General features: G+C 38.3%; 1 protein-coding gene across 2 annotated transcripts; it reads right to left on the bottom strand.

Annotated features, from left to right (window-relative positions):
• Positions 1–637: 637 nt before the first annotated feature.
• Positions 638–15395, bottom strand: cd164 (CD164 molecule, sialomucin). 2 transcript variants are annotated; one of them, XM_008397670.2, is made up of 6 exons: positions 15134–15387; positions 13853–13921; positions 7310–7384; positions 6944–7006; positions 5025–5102; positions 638–3807 (listed from the first exon to the last, which is right to left on the bottom strand). In XM_008397670.2, the coding sequence occupies exons 1-6, from the start codon at positions 15195–15197 to the stop codon at positions 3653–3655; spliced, it is 504 nt and encodes a 167-aa protein (XP_008395892.1). In that variant the 5' UTR covers positions 15198–15387; the 3' UTR covers positions 638–3652. The 2 variants fall into 2 exon arrangements, with proteins under 2 accessions (XP_008395892.1, XP_008395893.1); XM_008397671.2 differs by lacking the exon at positions 6944–7006 and having other exon boundaries at positions 15134–15395.
• Between the last annotated feature and the right edge of the window lie 389 nt (positions 15396–15784).

Genomic DNA, 15784 nt, shown 5'->3' with positions numbered 1-15784 from the left:
AACAGAGCCATGAATTCTGCTCTCTACTAGAAAATCCAGAGAAAGAAAAATCACTCGTGAAAAACAAATGAAGCTTTTGGTGCGGCCTACTCAAAGTCTGGACTTAAAGCTGATTAAAATGCTGTGGCTTGACCTTTAAAAAAAAAAAAGGAAAAAAAAGCAATTGTTAGGGCCCAAAACCCACTCCATTTGGCTAAATTAAAAATTCTGCAAAAAAAAAAAAATTGGACCAAAGTTCTTCCAGAGGTGTTAAAGACGAGTTACCACAAACACTTGTGTTAAATGTTTATACTTGAATGGCTTCTTTCAGCTCAGATCATTTGAAATCTGCATCGTCTCGCTCAGGTTCTTCTGTTTCTGACATGCAAATTTGTTGATCTAAAACACGCAACGAAACGCAGGATGCAAACAACTTTTCCACAGCGCGGAGTATTGCAGACTCACTTCCTCTGCTCCCGGCGAATCCATTGGGTCAGTATTAAGTTACACTAAAGACAAAGAATCGGTAGAACTTGATACGACACCTTTCATCATCAGGGCAGCTGTAACCACAACAGTGAATGTATCCTTGTCCCACTTAGGTAAACTACACACACACACACACACACTCAGGTATCATGAAAAGTAAACGCAGAGATTTGTTTAACGATATTCAAACTTTATTGGTTTAACATTGTAAAACTAAAGGCAACACCAGAAAACAAGGCCAAAACAAAAACCCAAAAAACAAAAAAAACAACTGAGGCGTCAGAGGCATAAAAAAAGTTGGGTGGCACAAAAAGAAGCAAAGACCATTCAAGGGGAGGCATTGTGACACCGTTCAGTGTCTACATATGGCTATATACGTTTCTGTGTTAAGAGTGGTGAGAGGGAAAATCCAGAAGTCATACCAACTAGACAAATGGACAGTGAAAGACACAGCGCTACAGTGTGTGTGTGTGCAATTAGCAATAAAGCAACAAGGCAAAGAAGGCTAACACTGCCTGGTTGAAAACTGAATTGTGATCAAATGAATCTTAAAGTGACGCACTTTAAAATCCTTCACGACAGAAAACATCAGCAGGTTACAACTGAAGTGGAGTTCAAGTCATCGTGGAAAGGGGTGGAGGGCATGTTGAAATAGAGAACACAAGGCCCGTCTGTGGTTACTTCACCTGTGTGTTTCATCACAAATGGCTGCCAAGAAGCTGTTCAGGCTACAGCCAGACTTCTTCAGCTGAAATATACGACTTACTTGACGTTTTTCCCATCTCGACAAAAGCAGCGTTTAAGCTTACACCGAAACAGAAAGTAGCCTACGGGTGTTGCCTGAACAGCTTGTTACCTTGTAACAGCTCTGTGGACTTGTTCGAAAAGATTAAGGCTGAGAGCAACAAACGTACGCAGAACACAGGAGAGCACTTCACACGAGCCTTAAAGTGAGGAGTCGGGCTGACGTTCAAGTCACCGTGACGTCTCGTTTCACAACAGATGGAAATGGATGATAACTGAATAAGGCACTTTTGCTCGAGACGCGGGCACGTCGGGACGCCGAGGTGCCGTTCGCAGAAAGCGGGACGTGCTCAGCGGCACTCGAAAATATTTCTCTTCATTTGTGCAAATGGACTCGACATGCAGCAGAGAGGGAGACCGAAGCGGCGCAGCAGCGCTGGGACGTTAAAGCAAAAGAGAGACCATGCAACCTCAAAATAAACAAGCATAAAACAAACATCTGCATTCATTAATTGATTTGTGGTCATAATTGGAAATATTTAAAACAAGCCTCTGATTTTATTTGTGAGCTAAACCTGAAACCATTTACCAAAAAAGAAAGGGAAAAAAATAAAATAGGGTTACAAAACATGCCAAAAACTGAGGCCTTTGGCTTCATGTACACGGTTTCAAGGCATCCTTCCATTAGCATATGGACTCATCACAAATAATCAAGTGGTTTTTGAATGTGTCTATGGTACTAGTTGCATATGCAATGAGAACAGCATGCACTAACCGGGGGGAAGAAAGCCATTTATACAAAATTAGTAGAGCCACCGCAAAGCTAAACGCTCCGATCAACATTTTGCTTCTTTCAGCAGGACAGAAACAGGACGTGGCTATTTACAGGTTAGACAAAAGCTGAGAAATCCAGAAAAAAAATGAAAGAAGAAGTTAGCAGCTAACTAGTAAGAAGACTAGGCTCCAACACGGCCACTCGGCTGATATTCTGAACTTTACACTACAAATCAATTAAATAGAAGTGAAATCCTTAATTAAACACCAGATCTACATTTTTTTTGTCTCTTTTAGACACTTATCTTGGAAGATAACGTCCAATATTTTCACAATCTTTTTGTATGAAGTACACCATCTTGCTCGTTCGCCTATATCAAAATATTTTCCTGCCAACTCACTCGGATTTGAACCATGATGTAGCAAAGTGGTAGGAAACTCTGTTTAAATTATTCACTCCAAAAGTCTGCAGTAGCGTGATCGCGCAGTCGTCCTGCAGCCTTTGGTCTTTCTGCCGCACCTACAAACCGAACGGCGGCCTTCAAGGACAAAAAAACTAAACAAAAAAAATCCTGTTTTCGTCAACAATAAAAGGCTCTTCAGTCCAGCTGGGACATTACAGCTCTAAGCAATATCAGCGCAGCGATACTGTTACTTCTCACAACATGGAAATAAAAAGAAAACAAAAACAAAAAAAAACCTTTACTTGCTTTCACTCACACTGGACATCAAAGGCACTTCACTGTCCACATCAAGAAAGGCGCGCGCCACACCTCATCCTCCTCTGCACAATAGAACTAAATAATCTGAAAATATTCTAAAATAATTCACTTTGACCCGGTTTAAACACCAAAGCAAACGACAAGGACGAGTCACCTGTGGGGTTTAAAGATCAGAAAAGGAAAAGATACGGGAGATTTGTGGTTCTGAAATGAGCTCTATACATTATTTATCGCGGCGGGCTGCTCTTCTGGCAGTTGGCGTTTGACATTTTTAAACATCTTGTACTGGGAGAGACGACGTTTCCAAGAGGGGGGTGGGAACCGAACAGCAGAAACACTCCACACTCCTCCTGTTTGACGTCAGATGATTAATTGTCGCTTCCCCCCCCCCCCCCCGACGGATCAGATGTGTGGAGAGAGAAAATAAACATTTCACAAGCTAAAAGCAATCCTTAATCATCTGTTGCCACATTTAACACGAGCTCAAACAGTGTTTCCAAACCAGGTAAAAAAAAAATTTTAAATAACAGATATTCAAGCCTCAGCAGGAAAAAGCTACTCCGTATACATGGCTAATTGTTTTTCTCTCGTGTGGTGCATTTAATTGGGGAAGGCATAAGAAGAGGGGCTGTAAATAACTCAAGCCCACTCAATTTGCTGGAAAATGCTCTATGCAGGATGACTAATGGCACGATGGAGGTGGGGGTAGCTGCTTGCTTATGTAATCTACATGCTTGAGACCTAAATGCACGTTGGAGGAGATTCACTTTGAAATGAAATGAATCATTCAGTCATGCAGGTCTAAACATTTAAAGAAAAACGAAAAAAACAACAGGACAAAAATAAAAAACTGTATGGAAACGCTGTTTGAGTCCACTCCCTATGAGTGTGTGCTGAGGGGTTGAAATCGGTGAGGACGGCTTGGATCCTAAAGTGCGCCCGCTTCAGAGGGTGTGGTAGTTACGGTCTTTGGATTTGCAGAACTTGTAGAGGAAGAAGATGACGGCCTGAAGGCCCAGGACGAGCACGATTCCACCGATGAAGCTCGCGGCATCAAACGTCGAGTTCTTCTGAGGGGCCACCGTTGTGGTATTCGGTGCTTTAAAGGGAACATAAAGAAAATTTGATTTTTTTTTTTTTTTTTTTTATGCATAAATGGAGCTCCATTTAGTTTGATTTCCTTAAGTTTTAGCTTCAAGAAGTCAAAAATCTTCCAAAATAATTTTTGAAGATTTTTTTGTCTTTTGTTCATTTATTCCAGATTTCATTATGGCACTGAGGAATAAAACGCATTCAGATGGCTTAAGTCTTATTTTATACATGACAAATTTATTTCACAGAAACTTAAAACCTGCTGTAGGGACCAAGACAACAGCACAAGGCTGGACTAGATGAAGTTTGTCGTGTGGAGTATCACAGGGTGCTGTGCTTGGGCAACAATCATTTAACATCTCTGGCAAATTTAAGTTTAAGGCAAGTTTTTAAATTTGGCCAAAATGTTTCTTCTAAATGGAAGAATTCTAAATGTTTCTTCTTATATGAATGTTTTCAGCAACATTCCTGATTTGAATCTAATAAAGAAGCAATGAAGGGAGTTAAAAATGAGGAGAAAAACCTCAAAGACTGAGCTCATTGTCAAAGATACATTTTCAAAACACATGTGGAAATGCTGGCATATTTAATAAATTAGAATACAAGTCTAGATGAGTTTTCTCAGATTAAAAGTAGCTCCTGAAACTAACATTTAGGTATGAAGCCCATATACAATGCGTTTTCATGCAGCCCTTTTAATATTATATTTTCTCAATCTTCAACTCCAATTTCCATTCACAGTGGTTCTGATTCACTCTTTGGGCCTGTCAACTTTTATTAAATATGAAATTATGGCCCTAATCAAACTAAAATAAGAATGAGTCACTTCCTATAATTCATAGGAGTCACATAACCTCATTGCTTTACAAGTTGACTGAGTAGATTAAAAAAATGCTGTAAATCAAGAGGCAAAATGAAACGCACCAGGTGGGTAAAAAAAAAAAAAAACATAAATAAAAAAAATCATCCAGTCATGTTGATGGAACAAATTTACTCTTTAACTTGTGTTGCTCTTTTTTTTAAAAGTTTTATTGGTGAATACCAAATGACACCTCTGTGACAAGCAAAGTCTAAAAAGATGCTTAAATATTTCAGAAGTATCTCAGCAAACTTCAAATATTGCTCACGACGCTTCTGGGGTGGGGGGGGATTGGAAACCTTTCTGAATGCTAAAGTGAGCTACAAGACCACCGAGATGCCTTCTATTGTAAATGTCAGACCTACCCAAGGTGGAGGCTGGAGTTGTAGTGGTGGAGCTGTTGCCACGGTGAGTCGGCGTCACGGGTGCAGTCGTTGAATTCACTGAAACGGGGTCACAGCAAGAAACAAACCCTTAACAAATATAAACACCTGTAATTCTTGCAAACTGTTGATTTGGTACGTTTAAGCACATAAGCTATATATTTGTATCACTTTGCAGCCCTATCGAACATTTATTCAAAAATAAAAATTGGCGTCGGTTACCCTCTACCTCACAGGATTCGTAGTTTCACTCACAACCACAAAAGCGGCAGAGAAGAGTGAATGTTAAACTGTTGAAGAGCTGAAGGTGTCAAGCATGTGCTTCACACCTCGCTCTCCTTTTAAGAGTTACTTCTGGCTTCTACCTCACAGCAAAAGCTCCCTCGTGTTTCATTGACTTACAGTTTCTAGAATAAAGCAGGTTTGTGCACTTTAACTTAGACATATTTAAAAGTGAGGGCAATCAGATAAAAAAATTGATATTTAAAGGACAGATTATTAGTATCCACTTAATAAAAGCTGCATTCTGCTACTACTGAAGGCACAATTTATATTTGGCTTCTACCATCTTGGTGTAAGACCAAGAAAGGTGTCTGGGTAGAAACCTTGTCCACAAATGTGCTTTTTGTAGAGTCATGAGTAGAATTGTAATAACCTGAACAGTCTTTACTAGTGACCTGCTGGTTGGAAACCAAGACGTCCTACCTTTTTCCGATCAGTAAATGCATCATACCAAATGCTATCAGAGTGTTTTAAAATGAAGTGAGGGAAAAAAATGTCAAGCTTTTTTTTTTCCTTCTATCGCACGTCTGTATTTCATTCAATCAATCAAATTTTATTTGTATAGCACATTTCAAGAGCAAGGTATTTCAAAGTGCTTTACATAATTAAAATAAAAACAGCATGCGACAGTGAATAAACAGACGAAAAGATTTTTTTTTAAGAAAAATAAAAAAGGTTAAAAAAGATAAAGACATTAAAACCCACACCCCTTGTAGGACTTCAGTTAAACGACTCACACCTCAGAGTTTTAGTTAAAACGCCATTTAACAAGGATTCTCACACCTCAGAGTTTTAGTTAAAACGCCATTTAACAAGGATTCTCACACCTCAGAGTTTTAGTTAAAACGCCATTTAACAAGGATTCTCACACCTCAGAGTTTTAGTTAAGAYGYYATTTAACAAGGATTCTCAGGCTGTAATATAGCGAGAGAGAGAGCAAGACTTTCAGCAAATACTAAACAAAAAAAGCTAAAGAGAGTACTGGAAAAGTGATCAAACTTTCTGAGGTTTTAATCTCTTATAGAATATGATTTTTTTATCTCATTAAAGCTGCAGTATGTAACTTTTATGACCTAGTGATAGTTTTAACAAATATGTAAAGAATATATAAAAAACACTTTTATAAAAGTTACACGCTGCAGCTTTAAATATGTACATTTTCCAAAACATACAATTGCTGTTTACAAAAGCTAAACTCGCTGAGCGCATAAATAATATCACCTAGTCTTTAAAATAACGGTAAAACCCTACTTTACAGCTTCTTTTGTAACACAGTGCAGTAATGTTACAAAGCTAGCTAAAATATTTTCAGGGTTGTTCTTATAACATTTTATATTGTATTTAAGATAAATCACAAATTGGCAAAAATTGGAATCCTAGATCAAAACATTAGCAAAACCAGTTTAAATCCAGCTTAAAGCAGTTTTAACTAAATAAAAATAAATCACCACTTAATGACTGAGATGACATTGTATATCTATTGCACTTTTTTTTTTTATTGGATGTGGAACCTTAAGCCTGATAAAAATACTTCTGACAACAGAAAATGTCTGTTAATAAAACCAGAGCAAAATGGACTCCACAGACTAGATAGAGCTCAGGTATTAGGCAGTGGTTACCTGTCGTATGGGTGGTGGGGGTAACAGATGAATGTCTGGGAGTAGGTGCAGCCGTAGGAGAAGCTGGACAAGGAACCAACACCAGCACACAACATACAAAAGAAAGCCAGACAAAACACCGAAACATCTGGATTATAGACAACAGATAAGAGGAAAAACACCCAAATAGCCCTGACTGACCATTAATTAATGTTTTAGTAAGACAATAATTAGACCCATCAAGAATCTACAGAATAAAAGTCTAGTCATGAAGAAATACATCATTTGTAATACAATAAGTGTCTGCTGATTCTCTTGGGTCTAAAATGTTAATACCAGAAGAATACAACTGTTAATCATTTAGCTCCAATATGCAGTCAAACTTACTTGAACAGGTTGCATTGCTGCAGGTGCCGTTAGCCACCAGGGTAGCATTGACACAGGAAACATTCGCTGGAGAATCTAATAAAAATAAATAAATAAAATAAAAAAATCAGCAATTTAAGTCTTCAGGTTTTACAAAAACATAAATATGGCAAACATCAGAGCATGTAACAAATTCCGACTGTGGCTAATGGTCCAAGATGAAGTGATTCACAAATATACAGAAGCATGTTTATAGAAAGCAGCACCACGCTGAATCAGGGCGCACAGCTTGATACGCAGGCGAGCCACTCTGTTCTCGTCTCCTCCCAACAGGAAGGTAGGATCAGCTGCTCGCACAGACCTACATCCTACTTCCGCTTCCTGCAGAGGGAGGATGAACCCTCTCTACCCTGCCTGCCCCATCAGACCACCTCAGCACTCCCAAGTCAGCATAATGTTCCTGTGCCCTATCGCTGACATTTAGTTTTAGCAAAGAGCTCTGGATACTTCTTTATTTTCAAATGGTAGAAATGAAGATTTTAGGAATCCAATTATAGTAAAAAAAAAACAAAAAAAAAAACCCCAAAAAACACTGAGCTATGATCATTTACATAGATTACTGCTACTCTGCGTGTCTTTCATTAAGATTAAATCTGCCAAAAAACTCCAGTTGTGTAACTAGCTTGTTTTTTTTTTGTTTTTTTTAAATACACTGGTTTCATCCTTGCATCTAATTCTGACAGTCTAGTGTAAGTGAACAAGGTCTCATCTGCACATGTACTGCCATGGAAAACATTTGGATGTTTTAGATTTGCCCCTGCTCCAAAACATACCCCTACCTATATTTTTTTTCATTTTTATTTTTTGCTAGACGTACAAGTTCCTCACAAGCACAGACTTGAGGTCATCAGCCATTTCTTTCGCAGGGGAACAAGGCCTTCATTGACAACTGCAAACACTGAAACTGCATTTGGCAAGAATTTTCTTTTACCGAGCCAAATGTGACCCTGTTCGCTGCATTCATACCAAACCTACTCTGTTATCATTCGACACCCAGAATACGAGCAGCAGGTTTTACCACACATTACCAAACAGTAAAACATTACTATAAACGATGGGACAGAATTTTAATGCAAGTAGCATCTACAAGTGTTAAATTAACACACTGGAAATACTGGTATCGTTTTTTTCTGTAATATTAAAAAGAAAAAAATGGGAGTGTAATATTTAGTTATAATTATTTAGGCGCATTGTTTATTATTGTGCAGCCTAATCATTTATCAACCATGAGTAAGGCGAACTTTGCCCTGTCGTCAAGCCTGATCTTGGCTGTGCTTCATATTAAAGGTCAACAGAGAAAAATGCTCCATTTTATACCCAGAATCTACAATAATTCAGATTTTTCACTGATTTTCGACACATTCCTGGCTTTGGTCATGGTGGAGAAAAGAAAGACAATAAGTGATTGTGTTAGCAATAATTTTGAGACTATGCATTCCCCTCCACACCCATTTATTGGCCAATCTATGCATAGCAGCTGTTGTTAAAGTTTAACCATGAAACAAAAGCAAACAATGACATAATATGATGTTTTCCAGACGTGGAAAAAAAAAAAATGTACCCAAACTTTATAATTAAATTTTTATTAAAGAAACCCAAGCTTAAGCTGATGAGAAAATGCTGCAGAAATGTGCTTTACCATGTTGAGGTGTGATTCAACTGAAAAAAAAAAAATTTTATAAAAATGTTTGACGTAGGTGAGAAATGTCACAGTAACATCCATGTGGTCGTCAGGACGAATGCTTCATGCAGGAAGCGGGTTGTGTTGTTGCTTTAACATTATAGCTCCTTTGTGCAATGGACTGCTTTCGATAGGCTTTATTAAGTGCTTTAGGAGTGGAAGAAATATTTCTAATTAAACCTACATCAGCTGTTAAATCTGATTGCAGAAAAGTTCAATGCAGAACAGAAACGCTCCTAAATGTGTTTTACTTAAAACCCGTGGAGATATTATGAATCTGAAATGCACAGAGAACAGAATAGGTCTCTTTAAGAGAAACCAAACCATTCCAGATGGACTCCCATAAATTATTTTTAAAAACCACCAGGTTTACCAAAGCAAGTCTTGAAAGCAAGTTTTCAGCCTCACTAGCTTTAGCCTGTATGAGATTTTCCACCGCTTTGCAGCAGATTATACATTAATCAGGCACAAAGTTTTTTAAAAAACAAGCAACTCCCAAACAGCTTTTGAGGTGTAATTATCAGTTTGTGGAGCTCATGATGCAGGAGTCTTTTGAGAGTTTGCCACTTTGCTGTTGGTTCAGTTATGCGAGGCATTCAGTAGCTATTCACTTAGACGTCAGCGGCTGTCATAAAGCACAGCGCTGCCACTCTGCAGCTTTTCTCTGACACGTTTTCAAACTAATTGCCCTGCTGAATAACATGATTCTCTAACTGGTCAGAAAAGAAAACAAGAAAGGAGGAAAAATCTACAACAAAAAAAAATGTAGCTTTAGACTTTACCAGCTGTGATTTACATTAATAAAAAAAAAGAAGGTACATGTTTAGGTGTTAGTGTAGTCATTTGAAAACAAAGCATAGATGAATCACACACAGTGACATATACAAACACGTTAGTTCTATTGATTTTGTGAATATGCCTTATAGCTAGTTAAAACAAATTTTCTCAAAAGCATTTAAATAAAAGATTTAAATGTATTTGTGATACAGAAATGTTGGTGAAAATAATGTCCATGAGCTTTTCAGTTAATGTACTCAGTACTTGGTTGGGCCTCATTTTGCATGAACTTAATCATTAATGCAGCACGGCACGGAGGTGATCGAACTGCGGCTCCGGTGAGGCATCGAGGAAAATTAAATCAGCATTTGCATAAAGCTCATCAGCAACGGGAAGCAGGAAGTGCTCAAAGATTGCCTGTTTGAAGGCTGAGATGACACAGTGAACCAACACCAGCGAATGACATGGCGTATTTATGCAGATTCATGTGGACAAAAACTTTTCTGAAGCCAGTCCCATATGTATGATTTCTTTATTTTTTATTTTTAATGATGTGGCCGAGATATTTGTTTTATGGCAACCCCGCTACGTGTGTACAAGGCCTGAAGCACTGCCTCCACCCTAAAAAAAACTCTTGAGGAATCGACTCCGAAAGCCTCAACTTTACCATTTATGCAACTTTTTCACACAGATTTTTTCCTTCCACTCAACTTTCCATCAATAAACTTCTAGCACAGTGAACTTCCAGCTTATTAGCAAATACACTTATTGTGATGTGTATGACACACATTTTTAGGTAATACTCTGTGGAGAATTATCTGTTCTCCATGCTGAATTCTTGATGTATGAGGTTGCAGAAGAGTCAGTGAATTGAACTCATGAATTCCATTTATTAATACCAAAATACAGCTGGTCCATTATGAGCCAACAGTCAAAATGGCATCCCAGAAGAGGTTCCCACTCCCTTCGTCTCTCTGAGCTACGCCCCAAAGTGGGCGTTACCTAGTGTGTCAACCCTTACCTGGGGTAAATGACATTTACATTTCATTTACATTTCCTAACTTGCGATTTCCTTTAGGTTTAGCTTAGTTTTAGCTTAGCAACTAGCTAAAAGAGATTGAAAGAAAACCCAATTATTTATTCTCAACAACTCTTAATTTTCTGAGAAACTGAGTAGACTTTTTGTTAGCAGCAAGTTAAAAAATACAACAAATATCCAAACCAACAAAAATAAAACACTTTAAATATATCCCTGTGGATGAAATAAGTTTTATTTTACTAAAATAAATAGTTTTTGTTGATATTCTAATCTATTGAGATGTGCATGTAAATTAAATAAAAAAATTTAAAAAGTATGAGACTTTTTTTCCCTCTACAACGTTTATGTAACCTGATACTGTAGTCTCTGTATGTTTTTCCTTCTCTGTTTAGGTCAGAAGGATGTTATGTCACATGCAGCTGCAAAAGGTAGGACCCACTCCCACACTTTGCCAAGATGGTGACATTATTATCGCTGTGCTGCACAGCCTCGTGGTCCAGAGAGTCAACGCTCCCAGCAGGCTCCGTCACAGTCTGCGCTTAAAGCTCCTGAGCGCTCACAATGTACACGTGTAAGCTTTGGGAGCGTTAAAGCCGGTGACAGCAGGGAAACATGTTCCTGGTGCGGAGTGCTTGTTTACAGAAAATCCCTAAAACCAAAAGTAAACCTGGTGATAATGTGGCGCTGAGTCGCTGCCCGCAGCGTGCGGATACCCCTTATTACAGAGCAGCCGTCTCAGTGGACACGGCTGGCGTTCCAGCTGCCTGCTCTGTTCATTTTCAAATGGGTGACCCCTTCCTGAACATGGTCGGGTTTTATTTTCAGAGAAAATCCCTCTCAGTATGCCTTCATGTCGAGCAGGCACACGTGTTGGTTTTTCAGGGTCATTCTTTCGAAAGAAAACAACAAGGCTTTACTTTATATAAAACGCAAGAAAAATGTGTTTAAAAGTCTTGTTTCGATACCACAATTGCATAGACTAAATACTGACTGAATGCACGCTGGTGTAATTGTTTCAAAGTTATTGTTTTTGTGGGTGGCAAGCTGCCATTTCCAACTGTGCACAAAATGTAACAGTAAACCGGGTCAAGCTTCTCCCTCGCCTCGGCTAAAACAACAAAAACCTAACCATCTAGTCTTGGAACGCCCCGAAAAGGAGGCAGACGCGTGTTGTTCTACCTGTCCTGCTGAACCACTGGATGAATCAGTCAGCAATGCATCATCACAGAACCTTTTTAACAGTCATTGTCAAAGCAGGTGGAGGGCGCGGTGTCGCGAAATCTCAATATAGTCTCCCCGGGAAAGAATCAAAGCCACAAATGCATGAGGTTGTCAAACAGGTCGGCTATCGTGACGGTTAAAACACCTGCGGCTTTCAGGTCTGTTGAGGGAATTTGGATCGTTCAAGTTTCCTGGAGCTACTTCAAATAAATTTCTGAGATCCAATATTCCGATATTCAAGTGTGATTTACCAGATATTTTGCATCTTGAGCTACAGCCAAAAGCTCAATCCAGTCATTGACAATCATAAAGCAGATCTTTTATCCTCTCAGCACACTTTCCTCAGACTTGGGTCATTATCTTCTCCTTCCTTTCGTTTACCCTGATAGGGGATATTGCCCGCTTCCTGCCACACATCCCCTCACTCACTTCCTCTGCTGTTTTCTTCATCTTCAAAATGACTAGAGGCGTGCATCATGTCAAACTGAACTTTGAAGCCTTCCAAAAGGCACATTTAACAAGATCTCTTGACTTATTCATTTAAAAAAATTTTATATAAAAAAAAACAAAAAAAACCTTAATAGTCAAAAAAAAAAATAAAATAAAAATGCATTATTTTGGAAAAACCAAGAAGCTGAGCCGTTGAGTTAAAAAGAAAATCCCCAAACCGTAAGAGGAAACGTTTTACCAAATAACCGTTGGTTGACTCTGGAAACAATTTATCATGCACATTTGCTTTGGCAAGCATCTAACTGAATGAGGCTTAACTCAAATAACCACAACAGCCAGAAGGCTGCGAAACATGCTTTAAAAAGTCACTGCAACCGCTTTCCTACCTACAATTTTTATACTGCAGAAATTGTAAATCTCATTTAGAGGGAACTGATGTTTTGGGGAAATGTAGTTCATTAAAATGTGATAAAAATCAGAAGTATCCAACTTGTTAACTTGTGGTTACAAAAGTGAAGAGTTCATTCATTGGTCAATTTGAAAACATGTCGATTTCTTTCCGTATTTTTGCGGTAAAAGATCTTGAATATTGATATTTGCTACATTTATGTTGACTCACATGAGACAAGCTGTAAAAGTTTTAGTTACAATTAAATCCAGGAAGATAGAGAAAAAAAAAAAAAGGTCAAGGCAGTCCTTATTAGAAATTATGTGATCTGAGATCAAATCCAAAGAGAACGCAGAGAAAACGGAGGAAATCTGGTGGGGAAATGGTGTTGAATTAAAACATTGGCTACTGAATATCGACAGGTTGGTAGGAAACAATTTCAACAATTGAAATATTTAGTAAAGATGCACAGAGAATTTGAATTTGGAATCAGGCTATTTTTAGCTTACACATACACTAAAGTCCCTTTAAAGTCATTTGTTCCAAGTCAGGCAGCCTTGTAGATGACAATAAATATATGATAAAAATTTATTGTGCAAAATTTAGGTGAAAATTTTACATAAGCCATCAATGCACTCATGATACATATATATATTTTTTTTTATTTTCTCAGCCCCCAATTTACAAATGTGAGCTGGCCTCCAATCATCTGCCTAATTCATTCCAGCCTTATCTTGTTTCTATAATTTACTGCTTAACGCTGGCCCTGAGCTGGCCAGTGTCGACAAGACTATGGTTTAGCTCAGGCTTTTTGAGAAGCCAAAACGAGCCCTTCCTCCACGGCAAGGAATCCAACTTCCAATAAGTTCAGCTGTCTGCACAATTAAGGGCACAAAGCCCAACCTGTGCTCTTTGGTTCCACAACCTGCCACATATTGAGACACTTACTTGTGCAGTTAGCCCACGTGCATTCAGGGTTTTTGACACACTCGTCACATGTCGGAGAGGTACAGTCATCTGGAAGGAATTCAGAAATGCAGCTTAGTTATGGTTATTTGAACATGAATGACTTCTAAGATATAGATTTTTATATACATCTTTGTAGCATTAACACAGAAATCAAGAAATGAACTGAAAATAAATGCGGAGCGTCATAGAAAGGCAATGCAACAAATAATTTGTCAAAGACATATTTACCTATGAAAAATTTTTGTAAATGGACTGAATTGAATTTTATATATAAATAAAAGTCTTATAGAAATGTGTCAATTGATTAAATATGCCTTACAGCATAAATCTTACAGACTAGTCATACCTGGACTGGATTATCCCATAGTAATCAATAACATCCTAAAAAGTAATATTTACCATTTGTTTAAATGGTCGTTTTTCTTCTGAGAATTGCCATTTTGTTTCCCCTAGCCTACCATAAATCCAGTTCTATACAAATCTCACAATCCTTTGTTTGGTGAGATTAAGACTGGATTATCCTAAAATAAATAATTGTTTAAAACACAAGTTTTATCTTTGAAAACTTCATAATTATTGCGTAAATAGATAAAACTATAATTTCAGTGCTCTTACATCATCCTAGATCAGGTTCTACACAAATCTCAAAATTAAACTAGTCAAACTTGGACTGGTGCGTTTATGAAACTTTTGAAAATTGGGAAAACGACATATTAATTTTTTGGGGGAGGGTAGGTCGACTTGAACATAGTAGCCTTTCTAAACTTTTTTAAATATTTATGAAAATCGAAAAAGGTAAACGTGGTTTGTTTAAAGTGTGACAACGACAACCTCTTCCGGATTCTCAAATCATCATGTCTGCTTCCGATTATATTTTTACAATCCCTAACTGTGTTATCAGATAATAAACATTATGACACAAACATCGCACTGATCGTTACACAATACCAGAGTAATTCCAGGTCGCAGTGCTTATTAACAAGCTAAAGCGCTAGCATTTTCTGGAAGCACGACTTCCTCTCGCCAACGTGGATATAAAACTGATAAGTTCCCAGAAACTGGATAAATAATTGATATAAACCAGAACATTGATGTGGTAACTATCAAACTAAAGAAGCGAGACACCTAGCGGGTGTCGCAGTAAGCAGATATGAACGGACGATTTTTATTTTTTTTTTTAAAAAGTCTCGTTTTTGCCGGGGGGTTTCCTGGCTGCAATTAGCCGTTAGCTGTGCTCGGTGAAGAGGTCGCGAAACTTACCTGCGGCGGCTGCGGCGCCAATCAGCGCCAGAGCTGCGGCGAAAAACACCACCTTTACGTACATGACTGCGGCCGATTTATAGCTCGGTCTGGTTCACACAGAGGCAGGTTATCTTCACGGAAACGTCGAGAATGTGAAATCGGAATTTCGCGGCTCCCTTGTCGTCTCTTCCGAGGACTGTTGCTTCTACTGCTGTTGATGTCCGCTAGCTCGACACTTCCTACTCGGCAGGTCATGTGGCGCTTCTTATGGGAGGGGTGAGAAAAATCAAGCGAGTGGGCAGGAAACACGGAAGAGTCTAATGATCGGAACCAGAGAGGGGCTTTTACCCAGAAATACGGCTTTAAACGCACGCTTGTAACACAAAAACAAGTCGCCTGAGCTACTTTATCCCAGTTTATGTTTAATGCTGTAATTCTTAAAGCTAGAATTGAAATATTCTACAACAAAAACTAAATATTTAAACAAGTAAAGTCATTATTTAGCGATTCAATGAAATTCTCCATCCATCCATCCGTCCATTTTCTTTACACCCTTGTCCCTTAGTGGGGTTGCTGGTATTTACTGAAATTCTAAAACGGATAATTATTGTTATTTGGTTCCCCAAGCCACCATGTAATTTTGCTTGTTTTATCAAAACATTTCTCTTT

The sequence above is a fragment of the Poecilia reticulata genome, linkage group LG21 (genome assembly GCF_000633615.1).
Source record: "Poecilia reticulata strain Guanapo linkage group LG21, Guppy_female_1.0+MT, whole genome shotgun sequence".
Taxonomy (NCBI): Eukaryota; Metazoa; Chordata; class Actinopteri; order Cyprinodontiformes; family Poeciliidae; genus Poecilia; species Poecilia reticulata.
Note: the sequence above shows the minus strand (reverse complement) of the source record. Positions and strands in the feature narration are given on the sequence as shown.